The sequence below is a fragment of the Melospiza georgiana genome, chromosome 9, assembly GCF_028018845.1.
Source record: "Melospiza georgiana isolate bMelGeo1 chromosome 9, bMelGeo1.pri, whole genome shotgun sequence".
NCBI classification, from domain to species: Eukaryota; Metazoa; Chordata; class Aves; order Passeriformes; family Passerellidae; genus Melospiza; species Melospiza georgiana.
The window spans coordinates 26309325-26330350 of record NC_080438.1 but is presented as its reverse complement, the minus strand read 5'-3'; the positions used below and the strand labels follow the sequence as shown (position 1 = coordinate 26330350).

Here is a 21026-nt window from a genome sequence, read left to right as displayed (position 1 = left end):
TTGGGATGGACTACTATTTTCTGTTACCTTGTTTACATTTCAAAATGAATTTGGCCAACAGTGACTAGAAGTATGTTGTGTGTGTGCTCAAAATTCTTGAAAAAGATATGTTCTTAGCTTGCATAACAGAGTTCTTCTGGTAGTATCAGTAACTCAAGAGGAGGAACAAATTGTTTTCTGGACAGAATTACTGCTGCAATCCTGTAAGTCCCCTTTGTTTTAACCCACAAGCCAAATGGCAAGAACTTAGGAAAAAGCAGGGAGTACAATAGCAAGTGTTATTTTACAGGGAGTTAAACACTGCTTTCATTTGAGAGATATGACTCCTATCTATTCCAATCCTTAGATAAGTCAATAAACAATGCACAGGAGGAAACTGTTCGTGTGACCAGATTGTACTTTTAAAAGTTTACAGTGGAGCAATGCCATATTTGTACAAATTAACACAAAACTAATGCCTTGGAAAGATGATGAACAGTGGGGTCACAAATATTGATTCATCCTGATATTAAAAATCAGGCCTGAACACTGAGTTCCTGGGCAGTAAAAGACAGCTGAAATTCAGTACAAATGAACTGATGCATATAGAACAATAATTTAAAATATTTCCATTTCCCAGTGCAGAAATAAGCACTGAGTTAGTATGAAAGGAATGAGCCCCCAGTTTTAAGAGATCTAAGAAAACATCACCTCAAAACAAGGAGTGGTCAGAAAAGCAACTGGGGAAAGAAAAATAGAGGCAGAAAATGCTCTTGTATCTTGAAAACTTTTAACAGGACAATTGGAATGCTGCATACAGGAAGGATACCTGGATGGACAGAAGGTTACAAGGGTCTCTCCATGTGACACAGTTAAACAGAATGACCTCTCTGCAAGCTGAGAAGCCTGAAGGTGACAGGACAAGAATATAAACACCAGGAGTGCTCTGAAGCTGCTCACTGTTCTTCCAGTAAAACACAAAGCCCCTCAAAAAAGCCCCCAAAACCTAAGAGGAATAAAACTGCAGTGTATAGGATAGAAAAGGAGTGAGTTTAATTCTACATGATGTGTAGGTACATAAACTCATGATCCATGCTAAAAAAGCTGTCCAAGGATTCCAAAAGGGACTCGAAAAACTCATGAAAGACAATCCAGATATATTCACTTCTGGCTCAAATTGTGAGCTGGGAAAAAAAAAGACAATCAGTGGCAGTTAGGAAAGTACTCTGAGTAAAGAGATGAATGGCCATCTTCCTCTTCTTCCAAGGTACCAACAGGGAGAAAATCCAGGGGCCAGAAGCATTTTTGGTCTGAGGCTGTAGAGCCATTCTAACTGCTCAGCAATCTGTCACCATTCCCAACAGGAGGCAGAATGATTGCCTTGAATTTGCTCCTTTTTATTATTATTACTTCAGTTAAGCCAGGGAAGTGAAAGTTTCAGTGTAAGTTCCTCAGCCATAGCCCAAGTATGTGAGGATGTGAGATGTGTCTCCTGGACTGACATGAAGTTTATGGATGAAGTTTTTAGTGCCTGAGGAGGAAAAAGTGGATGCCTGCAGGTGTCCTTTGTGACAACCTGAATAAAATACTCAGTTCAGTACATTAACATGAAATCCACATTTATAAATCTGAGCAAGAGACACACAGAAGAACAGGAAAAGTATATTTAATTTTCTATTAAACTTCCAACCAGAATACATTTTCCCAAAACAGAACTTAAAGCTTTTACATAACTGACAAGAATTTCATCATGATCCACACCAGTTTTTACCAGGAGAAAACAGGTAACATATTGGTTATCTTCCCTCTCTGCTCTCCTGGCAAATCTAATCTGTTTTCAAAGTGAAGTATTATCAAATCCTGTGAACCTCAAAGCAGCATTCTAGTTCCTGCTTACTTCTGGATATTTTGTTTATTTTTTAATTCCAAAGTAGTAATAAGAAAAGTATTTTATAGCAAATTTCTATTCTAAAAAAATGTTAGAGATCCCCTTTACAAGATCATTTTAATGTAAGCAGCAGCAAATTGGAGAGAATGGAAGTCTGAAAGCATTTGTACGATCTGCTATTACAACCTTTATAAAATGCAACTCATGTCATTGATATGCCAAACTATTTATAACTTTCCTCTCTTCCTTCCCAACTAATCTCAACAACAGTAAGCAGGCTAATTCAGCTCTAATTTTTACAAATTGTCCAAACTGATTAGAACAAAAGCTGTCACAAAGCCCCACCATGTACCATTTGTAAGTGTTAGTGCCTCAAGCTCAGCCATAGAGAAACTGATGGAAATTGTTAAGAGATTTAAGGTCTCTAACCACAGAATTTAGGTGAGAGAGGTCCAATCAAACCCAGCCTGTGCCATATTATTGATAATGTCTAGTTTAATTCTACTTTTTTGTCAAGAATATCAAGTACTGACTATTTACTCTACTGAGCTCAAAGTTTAGCTTTGCCTGGCTGAAGCTGTAGATTCTGAAGTTTCATTGCCATGCCCATGTTCCCAGAAATCTTCAATTTGCCTTGAAAGAATGCCTGAAAAGAAAGAGAAATTCTGTGAAATGCAATAAAACATTTTATCCCCTCCAGACAGTTATGGCTTATTATGGAAGAGCAGTTTGGTATTTCCAACATTCTGGCACCTCACATCCAGCAACAAATGCATTGTCTGACTGCAGAACAGCAAGCTGAGGAAGTTGTATTCTTATTATTTTTTGATACCTAAAAAGAATAAACTTGTTTGTTTCTCAGATTATCACAGCCATGGGTCTGTACCTGGAGCAGGCAGAGCAGCCCATGGTTGGGTGGTGACTGCTCAGAGCAGACAAGCTCATGGATGCAACTGCAAGCAGTAAAGCCACAGTGACAGTAGGTGCCACAACTGATTTCTTAGCTCAATCCTCCTCAGCCTTAACTGGCTTTGTTCCTGATCAATTCAATCTTACAAATGTCTGTTTGTAAAGCAGACATGCAGAAAATTTGGATTTTTTCCTCCAGACCTTGTAAGGAGATAAACTGCATGCATCAAAATTCCCAAACTCTGGATGTAAAGCCAGAGTTGCTTCTGAATTTTCTACATGGATATTACATTTCCACCATGTGTTTTATCTTAAAACTTCTCCTAGACACGTTTGAGTTGCAAAATTTACCCCATGATTACCACACCAAAATCTTGAAACAGTTACCCAGAGCACTTCAAATTTGGAAGCACAGAACAGCAACTTGAAATTAACATAAACATCTGGTTTACTTGTACACTATGACTGCTTTTGGTGCACAGAAGAATAAAAAAAAACCAAATTAAACAAACCAAAAAAAAAAAAAAAAAAAAAAAACAAACAAAACCAAACTCGCCACCCAACAAGAAAAAATGACAGGCATTCAGTGGATGCTCACCTCAATTTCTACTTTTCAGCACCAAGGTGACTCCTTACACCAATGTCAGCTATGGGGTAAAGCCCTCCAAAGAGAGGCCCACATCCCTCCTTTCTCATGGTATTTTGAAAAAACTGGATTGCCCCTCTTCTCTGCCAAGCAAGCACTATTGTATCTCCTTCTGGGATATAACACAGGACACATCCCTGCAGGATATCTGACACACATCCCTGTCCTTCATGATCAATCTCACTTTGGGTCATTTGTTCAGAGCACACAAGAATTGTCATTTTTCAGATCAGCCATGGCAGTTTTGGATTAAAACATTCAAATTATTTCAACTTAAAAACAGGCAAAGCAACCAACCAGTTCCCTGATCAGGCCATCCTTGCTGTACTTACTGTCTGAGGGTTCATTTTGCCAGTCATGAGTGCCAGCAGATCAGTGTCAGCCATGGTGATTGTACAATCTGCCTTCTTATCTGCAAGACAGGAGAAGAATGAAGATTCAAATTCAGAAATTAAACACTTATAGGAGCTACAACTGTGTGGAGCATCCCTTCAGACCACAGGCCAGCAAATGATACCTGAAGCATGTACAAGCAAAAGCCATTAAAATAATATCAGCAAGAGGCAGCTGGGCCACCTTGTAGCACAGAGCACCCCAACAGTGAAGAAAGATGGGCCCTCCTGAAAAGCTAAGCAAATTCATTCATTCAAAAATAAATAATAATTACCTGCATCCAGACAGAATGTTCATTGCAAGCACTGATAATCATTTTTTAGCTTTATCAAGCTTATCTTTGCTAGTATGAAGATCAGCTTGAAGTAGATGAGTTTTCCCCTGTGACACTCTCAAGATATTCATTACTGACATTTCAGGCATTTCCTGCCCTCTCCTTCTGTGGCAACAACATGTGCATTCTGAAAGCACTCATTTGAATTCATTCAAGTACAGAAGTTTCTAGGATCTTCTGACTAAAGCAAGCTGGAAAATTGTTTTAATAAATTCTGATATAAATACTGATGTGTAAACCAAAGGGCTAAAATCTGCACACATCTTTTCCTACACTCATCTTATTATTAGACTGAAATCTTTGCTGCCCATTCAACAGAAGACTGTGGCCTTCTTTTTGTAATAACATAACAATGAATTTCTGAATCAAATCCCCATCATATTTTGAATTAAAAGTTGTGTTGCAGGTTCATGGATATATCAGATTTTGAGGACTGGCTCTTGCCTTTGGTTTGTTTGTTGTTTTTTTTTTTTAATTTTCATTACTAGGGTGTGTGACTTCAGATTTGTGACAAGACATTTTCATGGCAAGGGTACAAATCTTGTGTTCTCAATATTTTTATGGGGTTCCCCAACACCATCCAGTCTGTATCTTATTTCAAAATGGAACTGCAAGTTTATGTCAGCTGCTACAGCACTGAAACCAATCAAGTTTTGTTGTTTAACTATCTGCAGAGGAGAAGTAACTTGACAAGGCAGACCAGTTTACTGCTTACCAGTGTCTCCAGCAAAGCAACTGAAAAATGCCCCAAATTTGGCCCAAATTTTAAGAGGTGAGAGTAACAAAATCCCCGAGGTCTGATTTTCACTTTTTTTTTCCCATTCTGATTCCTGTGAAATCATATCACAGATCTGTCTGTAGCCTCTAAGAAAACACACTATTATCTCCAGACAGGTTCAGAGTAGAAGCTGTTTAGTTCTTGGTCTGAAACACCATGGATTAAAAGTGTCAGTAATAAGAAAGTTTAAAATTAAGGTAGCTGTACATCACTTTTGCTCAAGGTCACTACAGCCTGAACAGAATATGAGTTCTGTGTTCATTAGTTTTATGTGTGTTCTGCAATGACATAATAAAAGAGCACTGACCTGAATTAACTGCCACAGAGCCTTTACCATTTTTCACATCTACTATCCAAGTTGCTTCTTTCCCACCAGGACCATCTTTTACTTTGAAGGCAAAGACTCCACCAATTTTCTTAACAAATTGCTCTCCTTCCTGTAATGACACAAAATGAGAAAGTAATTTACTTCAACATAATTTTCAGTTAGTCTTAATTTAATAAAAGTAATTAAAAAACCTTCACCATTTCTACTAACATAAAAATATCTATTCCTCCCACTATGCCTCATTTGAACAACCATAAAAAAAATCTAAACAAAAAACCTCAAACTATGGCTATCTATATTGAAATCTATTAAACTAAGAAGAATAGTCCTAACAGCCTTGTCCTGACATGAGTTTGACAAAATGCAATTTCTCCTTCTAATCACACTTAAAAGGCAAGAACCTAACCCCAAACACAAAGTTCCTTGGTTAGTTAGCAAGCTTCTCACCTACAATCTAAACTTGCCTCCACTGAAATATCCCTATGCAGGTAGCAACTATCTGGGGAAAAGGTAATTTAAAATCATGGCACAGTGTAAAAGATTTCTTTTACAAAGACATTCTTTTACAAAGATTTCTTTTACAAATTTTGTAAAAATTACAAAATCCAAATCTGTAGCACTTGTTTCAATGAGCAGTCCTGAAGAAGTGGTGGTTGCTAATACATTTCCAACAGGTTTCACACACATTCTGTTCTAAATTAAAATCCTGTTGTAGGTGAAAGAAGTAGCCAGATACCTCTTGGAGCTTCTTTTCAATCTCTTTGAAGACCAGGTGTGCTTTAAATCCATCAACAGCTGCACTGAGAGGCACAGCTGCAATACGGCTGTTGCTGAAACAAAAACCCCATGAATTAAAACACTTAAAATCACATTTTCAACATCTTGAAATGATCACCAACAGGCCTAACACCAGCAAGAAACATTTCATTGGTATAAAGCAACTCTGCTATCAAAGTGAAGCTTGCTCTCTTGATAGCCTGAATTACTATCACTCCAGATATCTGGGTGTTCTGTGTATATGAACTGAAGATTAATTTTACAATGGAAGTAAATCATTAATCTTATTCTTGATACTCTGGAGAAATCACCCTGCATAGCCTGATAGCAACATGGAACCCACATCTTGATTCCTGCAGGGGCACACAGAGCCAAAGTACAGAGAAATGTCCAAAGAAATGGCAATTCAAGCAGCAGGAGGAACAGGTTCACTGCTATTGCCATCTCTTGGCAGCAGAGGCCAGAACTGTGGTCAGGGCTGACACTGCTGAAGTGACAGAATTGCTCAGGAAATGCTGCTGGAACTTACTGGGGTGGTAGTGACACTGCCCTGCAGATGTGTGATAGGGCAGCCAGAGTGGGCACTGTCTTGTCTGAAGGAGACACATCCATTTTGCCAACAAACCAAGGCTGTACTAACAGGATGGAAACTGTAAGGTTCAAAAAAAGCCACCAAACAAAAAGCAGAACTGTTTCAAAAACTAATGCAAAACTGATTAAGTCCTGCTGCCTTGATTCACATTCTTACCAGCTATTACTAAAGCCAGAGTTTTGATCTGGAACCAGTGACTGACTGTAGTGCAGGAAAGTGGTGTGAAGGATCTCCATAAACACAGAGTTTCACCACCTTTCCCTCAATTTCACAATGCCCATCATCACTCAGTTACATAAGGGGTGTCTGAGCACATCAGCCACCCTGCTCCATTCCAAAGTCTGACACACATTGGTGCAACTCCCTGTGTCAGGGATCTCCCACACAGAGCCTCTGGGAGAACTAAGGGGCTTTAAGCTCCTCTAGGATAAGATGAAATGAGTGTTGCTAAGATTTCTCTGGCTTGAGTTGTACTTAAGACATATTTTAAAAATCCTGAACACTAGAGAAGGTGAAATGAGCTATAGTAAATTAGACTTAAGTTTCTTCAGGAGAAATATTATCTGTACATGAAAAGCTCTCCCTGACAGGAAGGATTACTTCCAGCAGCACCTCAAGGCTGATGATATAAAAATAGCAACATTCTCAATACAGTGACTATTTTTAAAGACAAAGCACAAAGCAATGGGAAAAGGTGTACTCCCTGTAACAGTCTTTTCCCTTCAGATGTAAAACTGTACCAACACCCACTGACAAGCTATGTCAGCATGTTTGAAGAGAATCCATCAGAAGACATATTTTTCCTCACATGGTACAACCTCTTATGGATTAAAAGAGACAGAATTATCACTCCTGACACTACAAAAAAATCACTGCTGAAGCCTTTCAAAGTTCAGTGGCTTCTCTCTCATCACCTCTTCCACAGGTTATATTGTCACCTCCCAGGAACTGCACAGGTTTAGCTGAAACAGATGTTAGAAATATCAGCTGGGAGGGAGGGGTGTGTTTCTTTCTGAAAGGCCAGTGTATGATAAATTCTGCTGTTCACAGGTTTTCAGAGAAAACAAAGCACTGGGATCGAGCTTTAAAAGCCATAATACCCACAATAAGCAGGTCAATCTTTCTAAGAAAAATTGAAAGTGAAAATGTAAAGGGAACTGTAAGTCTCCCCTGAAATACCAAAATATAAATTTTAAGTGTTTTCTCTCAATTCCTGTCTATTTGAGCACTGAGCTACAGCAGAGTGCAGCAGCTTCTTATCAGTGTTCTCCCACTGTGAAATAGGCTACAATTGCCAGTGCCAATTCTGTAGCCAGTAACACCCCAGAACTGTAAGGAATTACAGTATCACATGAAACCGGACTGAAAGCAATCCTTCACAGAGCTAAACCAGTAACAATTCTAGCAGAGAAAGCAGTGGTTTCTCTGTTCCCATGAATGTCTTGCTGGTTTTGGCAGATACCTAGTTTCAGTTAGTTACTTTTAATGTGTCCTGTTTTATTCTTGGAACGGTTTTTATTTGGTGGCTTTTTTCCTCGGAACATCGCTCTTCCTCACTGAGGAATGGCTCCACACGAGCCGGTGTGAGCTTTGCAATAACTCTCAGCGCTCGATGTGACACGAGAGCGTGTGAATTTTAACCTCGGCACAGACGTGCAGTGCCGCAGGAACACAGCAGTGTTTAGTTCACAGGGCAATCTCCCCCCTTAGCAGCGGCAATAACTCCAAAAGCACGAAGCTGTGAGGGCGCAGGCAGCGGCACAGCCAGGGTGGGCCGGCAGCGCTGTCCCCGCGCTCCGCGCCGCCCCAGCCCAGCGCTCCGGAAGGCCCGGCGGTGCAGCCGCGGTTCCCCCCGTGCCGGGCGAGCCCCCGGTGCGTGTCTCACCTGCCGTCCCGGGGGAAGCCCATCCTGAAGAGCGTCACCACCACGGCGCCGCCGAGCCCCAGGTTGTGCTGCAGCGCGACCTTCGCCCCCGGCACCTGGCGCCGCCCCGCCAGCCCGCGCAGCTGCCAGCACAGCTCCGCGCACTGCGCCAGCCCTGAAACATCGAGCGCAGAGCCGCCTCAGCCGCGGCCTGCCCGCCAACGGGGCCTGCGGAACTGCCGGCCAGCGAGCTTGTGAAAAATGCGTGGATTTTATCATTGGCTTTTCTAAATATGCAAATGGGTATTATATGTGTTGTGTTAGAAAGTAATGCTGTATTAATTCTCTTTAAGAGCGTGTTAAATATAGTTTTAGGTTATAAAAAATGTTAAAATAGAAACTGTGCTATGTAGCTTCTACTCGCAGCGAGATAGCAGCCACAGGACACCTGAATCTTTGAGAGAGAAAGAATTTTTGCCCTCATATCAAAAGAAACGAACTTCTTCCCACCCTGAAGGCACTGTTAGGATTCAGAGGAGGAAGCTGACACTGACCAGACGGAATCCTGTGTTTGAATGGAATTTGTGCATCATGGATGAGGTTGCTTTTAAGGGTTAATCCTCTGTTAACGTGGGTCCTTTTTCGGGCTCGTGCTGCCCAGAAAAGGTACCCGGACATCTGTAACTCTTTGTCTCCATTGTCTCATATTGTCCTAATTCAAATTGTCCAAATGATTATTACTCTAATTGTATAACTATTTTTATAACCATTTTATTACCATTAAACTTTTAAAAATTTAAAAACAAGTGATTGGCATTTTTCACAGAACTGGATGTCCCTGGGAAACCCAAAGGAAGGGGAACCCCTTTGCACAGCAACCCTGGCACTCTGGGATTGTGTTCACCCTCAGTCTCTATGCCAGCAGCTCTGTCTGCAGCCAGGGCCCAGCCTGGGAGAATCACGGAGTTTATTCAGTTGGAAAAGAGCTCTGAGACCATCGAGACCAGCCCATGACCAAGCACTGAGTGTGTCATGTCCTTCCTTCAACTCTCCACCACCCTCCAGGCAGCCCATTCCAGTGTTTAACCATTCTTTCTGTGTCAGAATTGCCCTGGATGTCCAGCCTAAACCTCCCTAGCACAGCTTGAGGCCGTATCCTTTCATCCTCTGGTTACAACCCTTCTTCCAGGGAGCTGGAGGGAGTGAGAAGGTCCCCCCTGAGCCTACTTTTCTCTGGGTTGAGCTCCCCCAATTGCCTCAGGAATTCCTCACAGGATTTGTGCTCCAGACCTTCCCCCAGCTCCATTGCCTTTCTCTGCACATTCCTCACACTTTTCTCCTTTCCCCCATCCCTTCCTGTCCCTTCCCCTGGACAACTGCACAGGTCTTTGGACAAGGCACACAAGCAATCTGCATTTCATGCACACAGTTGTACATATTGCCAACTGACATATTATGAAGGAGTTAAGGAGTTTTAACATTCCAGTCATAGATGAGAATGAGCAGGTTTCATTCACATTCTCTCAGCCTCAAGGAGAGGGTGTGTACTGTGGTGCAGCCTGCCCTGCAATGTTTGGATATTTCAGAGGATTTACATGACCCTTGCTTAGCATGTAACTGGCCTCAAGGCTGTTTCCAAGGGAAATGAAGCTGACAGGCTAAGACTTGTCATTTTCTGCATTTTGCTGACTCTTCCTCCATCCCATGGCACTGGAGAAGCAAGAAGCTATCTCTGCTTCTATCACTGTGTAACAGACAAAAATTAACATAAACCTGGCAATGCAATACTCTCACTCTGTTACAGATATCCACAGTCTCATTTTTCTGGAACCCTTTTCCTCCAAAGTTTCCTAACACTTCCCCTGTCCCCCACACTTAACTGCATATTGTATCTCACTGTTACAACTGTTTAGATTAAGGTTTGGTGTTTCACAAGGTTTCATCTTCTCCAATTTTCTGATAACTTCTCATTTCCAAATTCACCCAAGGAGGGTGAATAATCTTTACAAATCCAACACATTTTTTCCAAGAGCCAACTCAAGAACAGTAGTTTAAAGAAAGAAAAAAAAAACCAAACAAACAAAAAAAGGGGAAACCTATGTTGCTGGGAAATGGTGACCAAGTGAGCTTCTGTTGTAAACATCAGATAAATATTCTGACATCCAAGACTTAACAAAATAGGCTCTAGTACAGCTAACAATAGTACAGGCAGGAAAAATCTCCAAAATCAGAATTTTAAAGGATGACATCATATTAGAACAGTTATTCAAGTACTATTCAGAAGTTGTACTATTGAGCAATTATTTAGGAAGGTTAAGCTGTGTTACCCTGCTCCAACACTTGGATTATTTGGAAAGAAGACTTGAAGGAAGAAGCTTTGAGGCCCTCACATTTCAAGCACAGATGGGAAGCACTTGCCTGCTCAAGAGCTGTATCTCTTATCTCATGGGTGTGATTAAATGAAGGCTTTGCATACCTGTGGCACCAAGAGGGTGTCCCTTGGAAATCAAGCCACCACTGGGATTAATAACCCATTTTCCTCCATAAGTATTGTCTCCTCTGTCGATCAGGTCACATGCTTTTCCTATAAAACAGAATTCATGTAAAAAAAATGTTCTTTTTTTATTTGTAAGTGATTTTTCAGTTCTGCTGTAACTTACCAGAGATGCTACATGTCAGTCAAACCCTAGGAAATGTTACAGCTCATCTTTCACAAAGAGCAAATATTGACCAAACTACATTAATGAGACTTGCTCATACCATTGGAGAAAGCATAACATGGAAGAGAAGCATTTGTACAAGAGCTGTTTTTAATTTGCAGTTGAATTGTTCTGTTGGTGTATACAGCATTATGATGCAATCAGTATAATGAAGCTATTTAGATTTTGTTCATAAAACTGCAGTGATAATTACATTTTTTTTAAGTTGTAATTTGTGACCCCCAGGACTTGGAAGGTGAACACCAAGTTGAACACAAACCCCTGTCACAAAGGCCAACTAATGGTACCTTGGGCTGTATTCAGACATTAAAATAGTGAATAAAACCACTCAGAAGACTAATGTTCAGAATTGTTTAGCTTTCCAGACTACAGACAATTCTCCCTTTTAACCAGGCTCTTACTCATTTATTCTTGTACCAGCTTCTCCAGCCTACATTAATAACACTGAAGTGTAAAAAAGATCTGTCATGGTTCCATGGTGCCATTAAATGAGAATACCAGGTTAGATTTGCCCATCTAAATCCACAGTGGCTTATGTAATTTCATTAATTTTTATGCCTAATTAGTCTATCATTCCAAGATAAATTTCATATACTATTAAGGCCAGACTGACAAAGGGTTGTGAGAACAGCACTATTAAATAACCATGCACAAGGCTAATTAGTCAAACAGACAAGTACCACCAGGATTATTCTGCATTAATTAGAGGAATGAACCTAAAGAGCTTAATGTACCTGTTTAAATATGTCAAACATTTACCATTTTTGCTGTAGATCCATAAAAATACAGCAAAAATGAGAGTAGAAAGCAGATATTAAAAGGCAAACACATTAAGTCTTCCTGGAGTTCCATAAATGTCTGTTTCAGTAAGAAAGCTCAGACCTAATATACCACCTAGTGCCAGAATATGGTATTTCCTCACAGTTGGTTACAAACAAATTAGAGAAAGATTATATCACATGATAACCTTTGCAAAACAAGACTATGTTTACAATTTAAATACATCATGAACTGAAATAGCAGTGCAATCCATTATTTATTTGAAATCATAAAATACCCTCTTTAACAGAAATTTTTAATGCTTTTACTTACATGCACAGAGCTGAATTCCACTGCCATTGAATCTGTTGTAAATCCAGCAAACTCACTGACATTAAACTAATCTGAGCATTGTTACATAGTTGACTTTAGATGCACGTTGACAAGTTGCCAATAACTCTGAGGCAAAGATGTTTCAAAGATCAGTGACTGGCTAAAGCAACCCACAGGCAATTCTTGTTCTATATTTATCTTATTAAAAGGAAATACATAGATGGAGGGAAATCTTGGGGTAAGATTATGATAGAATGCAGCTCCAAAAAAGGGGCTTAACACTGAGATCACAGGAGTTCTTAATTTGGGCATCCTTGGTGCTTTTAATTTTAACAAAACAATTATCTCCACTGCTGCTCTTACCTTCTGGACACAGTCCCAGAGCTTCATAGGTGATGAACTCATTAACTGAGAAGCAGTCATGAAGTTCAATCACATCAACATCTGTAGGTTTCAGCCCTGCTTTTTCAAAACATTTTTGTGCAGCATTTTTAGTCATGTCATAGCCAACCTGAAAAAAGGAGAAATTCTATGTTAAAATATCATTACAGAAGTATAGCTCACAGCTTAATTTTTACACTTAACTGTGCTTCTATAGATCCTGTCAGTGAAAGAAGGAGATGGTATTCTGATTTATTTGATTGCATCACATGTCAGAGTTTGATAGTCATACAATAAAAATTGTCTAGAAATAAATAACATATTCTAAGGCTTATTGTAGGAATGCAAAACCTTTCTGGGGAACATCCTCTATTTCCTTAACCTTGATCACAACCCAAATTGTTCCTTTGCATGACTCAGATCAATAGCCTTGACATAAATCCTCAAATTGCACTGTTACCTCTTTATATGATCCACCTGATTGTTTTAAATTTCATTACTACTATAAAGAGAAAAATGCAAGGAATTTTCATTTGCTGCTGAAGTTGTTAAAAAAATAGCCTGTAAATAATTGGTTAAAAACTAGGTTTCTGATAGCCTGTTTATAAGTTACTTATTGTCATTCCACAATCATACTCCTTGCTTATTCTATACCTGTCCAAATGAAATCAATTTTGCATTCACCACAAAGCATAATATGTTTGCTCATTGACATGAAAATGTTTATAGCATCAGTAAGACTTGCAGGCACTTAAAAAAACCTAAACCCAAAACCGAACAAAAAAACCCCACAAAATACCAACCCAAAACTATAAACAAAAAAACCTCAGAAAAAATCACCCCAATGAGTACCAGGGAATACAGAATTGCAAACCTACCATCTTCATACAACTGTTCCCTTCAAATGTGCTTGGATAATCAGTAGCCATCACCTGTGCTAGAATTTCCACAGCTTTTGGCTGCAATTTATGCCTTTTCACAAACTCCTCATTAGCCAAAATTGCAGCTGCAGCACCATTTGATGTTGGACTGATTGAAAGAAAAATAATGATGTTATTGTTCTAAATCAGTAATGTCAATCTTCATTAGATTGTTGATCTTCCACAGATTTATCTTTTAATACATACAAAAAAACCAACAAACAAAACCCCACTTTCTTTGGCTGATACCACTGAAACTATAAATTCCATCAGTGCTTACTGGACACTTTCAGTAATATTTATACCAGACATTTGAAAATCATTACATCAAAATAGAAATGTGTCATTAAGGTTTTTCAATTTAGGACAAATCAAAGCTTCTACTTGGCTATAAACATATATAAACACATATATAGAGTGCTTAGGAAAGGCTGAAGTGAAGAATTAACACTTAACAGTGATGGATGCACATTAGTAATAGAACAGAATTACATAGAACCCCAAAGTACAAAACTTCTTTCAGCTCACTGTATTACACTGAGAGCAAGTATCTAGTGTTTGGTCATGAGAGATTTTCCACATTTGTTTTATTTATAAAAAGTTTCACTGAAAGCAATCTGTAAATTATAATTAACACACAAACAGACTTTATTTAAATAGATGGCCTACTATATTTGTCTTAACATCAAGATCTATTTCACAATGCAAAGTCCTCTCCTTACCAACACTGTAAGACAGTCAAGTAATCAAAAACTTTGCGAGAGTGCAGAACTTCATCCAGTGTGTACTCCTTTTGGAACTGGGAATACCTAAGGGAAACACACAGATGCCATCTCAGACTGAGCAGCAGACACACTAATATCACACTATTAGGCAGCTAGAGAGCTCTCGTTACAAACTATAAGGCACTGGATAGATAGTTATTTTTTAATATATTTCTAGAATAATTTATTTATTTTCTCATTTCATAATAAAGAACATATGCTGAAAATATTCTGAATGTATTCTTAAAATACTACTTTGTTGTGCAGGAATTTTTTTAACAACCAGGGCTGTTGAGTACAGAGGCAGAGTACGTGACTCACGGGTTGTTGGTTGAATGGCTGTGGTTCTTCCATGCAATCTTTGCAAAGTATTCTGGATTTGTCCCTGAAAAGGAGAAAAAAAAAATCTGTGTTTAAATACTTTGTTTGCTCAAACAGTGCTGACATAACAGTTTAAATATTGTGTCATAAGAATCTGACCTTTACAAGCATCTTTACAAGAAAGACATTCTTATGAAGACTTTCCTTAGAACTCAGCTGAGGTTTCAAAATTAGATAAAGACTACTAAACATGACAGAACAACCCAATTGCATATTTAACACACACATAAAAACACAGAAAACATGTGCATTTTATTTGTAGTAGTAGTATTCTACTGCTGAAACTTAAATGATCATTTTCCTATCAGTGCAAAACAGCTGCAGTGAAATTGTAGAGTCTATTTTTTTTTCATGTAATAGCCTAAAAGTGCAAATAAAAGATGCCCAACAGGCCAGGCTGTTACCTTGGAGCCAATTGTCTGGTCAGGGGTAGCAAACAGCAGTGGCAGCAGCCTTGTATTAAGGATTAAATCAAATCAAACACCCAACAGCTTTTGCCCAACAGTTCAGCCCCATGCCCATCTACCTATCCTAAGGCACAGGGATAAATGCAGGGAGTTATGCAACCCTAATGCTACCATTTCATAAAACAAAATCTTATTATTTTTAAATCACTTCATAAAGAGAAGACAATGAAAAAAATGTATTTTAACAGACCATATTTCTCCATATGTTCTTTGCCAGCGCTTGCAAACATCTGAGGTGCCACTGGAGCACTTTCTAGGCCATATTTATTTATCATAATGTCCAAGTGCTTGTCCATAGGATTAGTTCTGTCTGCAAACTGAAAACAGAAATACAAATCAGACCATAATTTCCTTTTCTTTTCAACATCACCACAAAACTGCCACAGATTTCAAGCAAATGATAAGTTTTTCTAATATTTTAACAAGTCCCTGCAGTATGCTGCACTTCAGAGACATGATCAGAAGTATTGATAATTTCCTAGCTATAAAAAAAGTTAATAAGCAGAAAATTCTTGACATTATAACCACAGCACTGATTCATGGCAACAATCACTGCTACATGATTTGTATCACAGTCACTATTTTCAGCAGGGGACTTTAGGTATTTTTCACCTCACTTAAAATCCTGCTGTTTACACAGTTTTAAGTTATAAAATTAATACTCTATAGTATTTTCAATGAAGCTTAGAAGAAATATTGTAAAGCATGTTAAAAGATAACTCTTTCTCAGTTTTATCACTTGCTAAATTTAACGTTTTTCACCCAAACCTCTTGAATATATTATCGAATTTGGCAGTTCTGCAGTTAAATGACATATGGGCTCTAATATTGCTTGCCTTAAGGCAAAATACAAACAAACCCACACACACTTCTCCTGTAAAAACAAATAAGATTCAAGAAGCCCTTAGTTTTTGGGAGAGTGTGTTAACAGGTCAACTGAGTAAGCATCAGACCAGAAGAGCCAGAATCTTTCTTTGATTTGCTGTGCTGTTTGAGAAATATACTTCAGTTACTCAAAGCTTCAGCATTTTATCTGGTATTTTCCTTTTTCCCCACTAACCCAGCCTTTAACATAATCTTGGCAAAATACAACAAACGTGACACATGAATTTTGCATGGAATGTTTTAGAATTTACTTTTTATAGTATGTCATAGCTGCCATCAGAATCACAGACCTCACTAAAAGATTATTTAGATCAAACTAATGGTTTCTTTTGTCATCATCTACAGGAACACAGTAAAGCAAGTGGTGTTATTGACAATACAGCTCAGAGAATGAGGAAGAAGTTCATCTCATGTACAAACATGAACATATCAAGTGTTTCAGACACTTACATGTGAAGCAAGAGATCCTTTTGCCATCCTCTCAAAGCCAAGTGCCAGAACACAGTCTGCCAAACCTTAAAATAAAATAAAATGTGTGACTATTTCAAGCACAATATGATTATAAATGACACTAGATACTAACAACTATTCAATTACAAGATACGTACACAAACACCTGCCAGCTGCCCTTCCTTCCTCCTTCATTTTTGAAAGAGTTACATTAAAATGGACAAGATATTGATACAAAGATATTGATACCTAAGAATGAAAGATCACTGCAGCGTTGGGGTTTACTTTTAAATGTCTGACAGCAACTCTCATAGACAACCAAGCATTTATGTCTCAGTTACAAATACTAAACAATCATACACAGTGTTACTATGGTTGTCATTACAGAAACATCAGCATCAGTGCAAGAAAGTATCAAAGTCCACAAACGAACTGCAAAAACAGGAGGAAATGCTCATCTGATGGTTCAAAGTATGGTCTGTCAGACTGCTCTCTCCCCTCCCTTCCAAAAACATGATAGTTAAACACTTGTATAAACTTCAAGCTAAAAGAAAAAAGCTAAGCTTTTTAGCAGATTCTTCTTTTAGTGCCTGCAGTACTCTAATGCCACTTGTTCTGCACTCCTCCAAACAATTATTGCAGAAACACTTAACTGGCAGAACTGACTATGTTCATAGAGCTCATGGCACAGGAAAAGACATGTGCATCCTCATACACCATCCTACTGCATCTCTTAGGTCACAGAGCAAAACAACCCACCTCCTTCCACAAGCTGTCTGGCCATGAACAAAGCAGTGGCTCCAGTAGCACAGTTGTTGTTAACATTGATGATGGGAATGCCAGTCAGACCCAGACCATGGTAGATTGCCCTCTGCCCAGAGGTTGAGTCACCTTCAAATGGAAACACAACATTGAAATAAGGTACAAACTCACCAAAGTTTTGCTTTTGCTGCCATGTATGTGCAGTGCTACCAATTAAACTGTAATCCTGAACTTCTGAGCTGTCACCTTGACTATGGCTCTAGGTACCCACAGTAAAGAACCTCAGAAACAAGATGAAACTCCTCAGATTTTATAAACAGAAGTTTGTTCTGTTTGTGCTTCACGGGCTGTGAATCAAAGGGACATAACTGGACTGGACAGAAGGGTCTTAGAGGTGTGGCTTGGGAGCTGCTCTAGGTATCACAGCAGACTGACCCTACTTCAGTTGCCACAACACAATTGTTAATAGAGAACCAGAAGGAAAGTAAATAGAAAAATGTTTTTGGAATAGAAATAGATTTCCTCCAAATAGAAAGCTTATTGATGCCATTCCTCTTACTTTATCCACATAGAAGTTTCATCCCAATCAAACAATACTCACCATAAACATAACCCACACAGGCCTGCTTCACTGCTGCATAAGGAATCCCAGCATCAGCTAAAGCTGCCTGGCCTGAAAAAAAAAAAAAAACAGTTTAAAAGTTGGAAAAAAAGTTTAAAATTGAGGGAAAAATTTAAAAAAAATCATCTCTCACAACCACAACAAGCAAATCCAGAGTAGAATGCATGAGTCCTGCATTCACAAGTGAGAGTTGTAGAAATTCCTTATTATATGGTGCAAATATAGTCTTGGACCTCATAAGGACAACTTCATTCTCATAAGGACAATTTCACAGTTTTGAATTTTTGAGTTCTGAACAAGCTTCTTTATCAGAAAATTTCACTCAATCAGTTCTGTGCTCATGCACCAATGTTGTTCATCCCAATAAGAATAGGTTTTCAATAATATAGGTAAATATTCCATTATTTAAGTGCACAATCCAATTTTAAGCTATCCTGCTGACTTCAGCCTGGAAGAGCTGACCTGGACAGGTCAGTTATGGATTTGCTGAAAGTGGTCTGAGTTTTAAATCTGTTTTTTTTTAGATGTATCTATTTATTGAACAGTAGCTTTTCCTTCACATGTATTATAAAACTATTGGCTGTAAGACCTAAAATAAGCATCAGCAGTCAAACAAAATGCTTTATTACTAAATTACCTGCTTCCTTAGCCATGTCAGGATAATCAGCACTCCTCTCACTAGGCTTTGAAAACTGGCAAGAGAAAAGGAAGGAAAACAAGCTGAGAATAAATCACAGTGAGATTTAACTCATATTTTGCTCAAAGTGGTACATTTAAAAGCTCTATATTTAATTTAGAAATAAGTTTTAAATAATGCAAAAACATGTAATTTCATTGACCCAAAAGTGCATGTACAAAATCTTTACAATTCCCAAGTGCTGCTGCCAGACCCTGCAACGGCTAAAGGGAGAAAATAATGCAACTTTATGGGAGCTGAGAGCCATTTCTGGTCACTGTTAAAGAAGATCCATGACTGTGGAGATGGACAATAATCCTGTCCAAAGCCTGTGGGTGAGACAGAGAATAACTGTAATCTTCACCAATTCATTGTAATATTCATTGAAACGTTGATAATTACTTCCCTTACACCTTTTTTCTTTTTTTCCTTATAATCCTATTTGTAACAAGAAAATTATTGTTCTTTGTGGAGAATTTATCATACCTTACTCCTCAACATTGGAGTAGAGGTGACATTTCTATTTTCTTTGCAGTGTAACTCATTAGAGACCACCACAAGTACATGTGGTTTGCATTTTTACATCACTAACAAAAAGTGGCACTGTTAAAAGAAATCCTAATGCTCACTACTTATAATCCTACAAATTATTTGATGTCCCCTGTGAGCATAGGAAAGTTAATTTGCTGCCTCCTTCTGCATATGTTCCTGACTCCAGTCATTTGTATCACTTGGCTGTACTTTCTGCAGTGCCTTCTTTCATTAATTTAGACAGAGAATTTACATAGCAAAGGTCATAAGAAAAAACAGTTGGTGAGTTAGTCATTGTAAAAGTCTGTATTGATACTGCTTGGGCTGACAGAGAGGAGAAGAGAGTCCTGACAATTCCTCAAGTCATTCTCAAGTGGTAACTGAGATGATCCACTCCTGAAAATGCAGAGCACTGAGGAACTGACAGTTATGCACACATCAAACATGGACTGTTGTTGTGAGAAGATATAACAAATTTTAGCAGTCATTAAATCATTAACGTTAATCAAATAGAAGGAATACAGTGCTGAAGGATTTCATTGTAAAATACTTAAGATGCAATATGGTGCCTGACAGGTTTTACTTGTCTCTTCCATAAGGACATCACAAGTGACTTCAATAATTTCTAGTAGTACATTATGTGATCTAGTTCAGTAAACACAATTAACAGAATTGCCTTTAACCTTTCAATTCCTCCCCTATCACATCACATGTTGGAAAGGTACCCGTGCAGCAACAAGACAAAAAGTTATTATTTAAAAGGTGGCCAGGAGGAGGAGTTTCTGATTACTCTGGCAAATGTCAAAGTTGCCTTAAGATTCATCCATCAAGACAAAAATGGTTCTTTTACTGTTGCTCTTTGAAAATCATAAAAACGTTTAGGCAGGAAAAGACCTTAAAGATCAAGTTCAACTGTTACCCCAGCACTGCCAAACCCAGGCTGCCTGTTCCTGGGTTTGACAACCCTTTCGGTGATGGAATTTTACTTAATCCTAATTCTAACCTTAATCATGCCTTGTGGAAACTTGAGGCCAATTCCCCTTGTCCCATCACTTGTTACTTGGGAGAGGAGCCCCACGCCCAGCTGGCTCCACCTGCTCCCGGGGAGCTGCGGAGGAGCTGAGCGGGCGAACCTTGCGCTCACAACCCCAGGGACAGGAACAGAAAGGTCCCAGACAGACCCTGCAGGCCCTGAGCCCTGTCCCGGGATGGCCCTGGGCCAGCGGCTGTGGGGACACAGGGACACGGGGACACAGGGGCACCGTGCCCACTGCAGGGCTGCTGTATCGACCCGCTCTGTGGAGCACCACGTTCACCTTGGCCGGGGTCCGGCCTCCCCCGCAGACCGAGCGAGGGTGAACTTTGCGCGGAGCCGCTGCCGCCGGGCCGGGACCGGGCTCCGCCAGCGCGCACCGAGGAGCCGCCGCATCCCGTGAGGGGCTCCAGCCGCGTGGGGGAGGGCGCGGGCGGCTCCCGCAGCACTTCCCCCTCAGCACGTCCCCCTCAGCGGACAGCCGGGGGGCGCCGCCGAGCCGCCCCGGCGCGGGCCGTGTCCCCCCGCGCACAGACGGGTGCCGGTACCTTGGTCATGCCGACGCCCACCACGAACACCCGGCGCTGCATGATGGCGGTGGCGACGGGACGATCCCTGCTTCTCCCGCTGCTGTCGCCGCGTCCCGCGGGCCCTCAGCGACACCGGGGCGGAGGCGGAGCGAGCGCCCGGGGGCCGGGCCCCAAGGACCCGCCCCTTAAAGGCGCAGAGCCCCCATTGCGGCACCGGCCGGGTGTCCCAGCCCAAAGCACAGCCATGGCCAGTCCTACAAACATCCTGCTTATCCCCTTGGATTCCCCCATCCCGGCAATTAGCAGACGTTTTCCCAAAGCGGA

General features: G+C 39.9%; 1 protein-coding gene across 1 annotated transcript; it reads right to left on the bottom strand.

Moving 5' to 3' along the window:
* Positions 1-1629: 1629 nt before the first annotated feature.
* Positions 1630-20845, bottom strand: SCP2 (sterol carrier protein 2). Its single transcript, XM_058030301.1, has 16 exons — positions 20721-20845; positions 18570-18624; positions 17912-17983; positions 17308-17439; positions 16549-16613; positions 15404-15530; positions 14687-14750; positions 14324-14410; positions 13560-13710; positions 12664-12811; positions 10965-11072; positions 8510-8663; positions 5992-6085; positions 5235-5364; positions 3755-3834; positions 1630-2513 (listed from the first exon to the last, which is right to left on the bottom strand). Exons 1-16 carry the CDS (start codon positions 20760-20762, stop codon positions 2418-2420), a joined length of 1605 nt encoding a protein of 534 aa, XP_057886284.1. The 5' UTR covers positions 20763-20845; the 3' UTR covers positions 1630-2417.
* Positions 20846-21026: the final 181 nt, after the last annotated feature.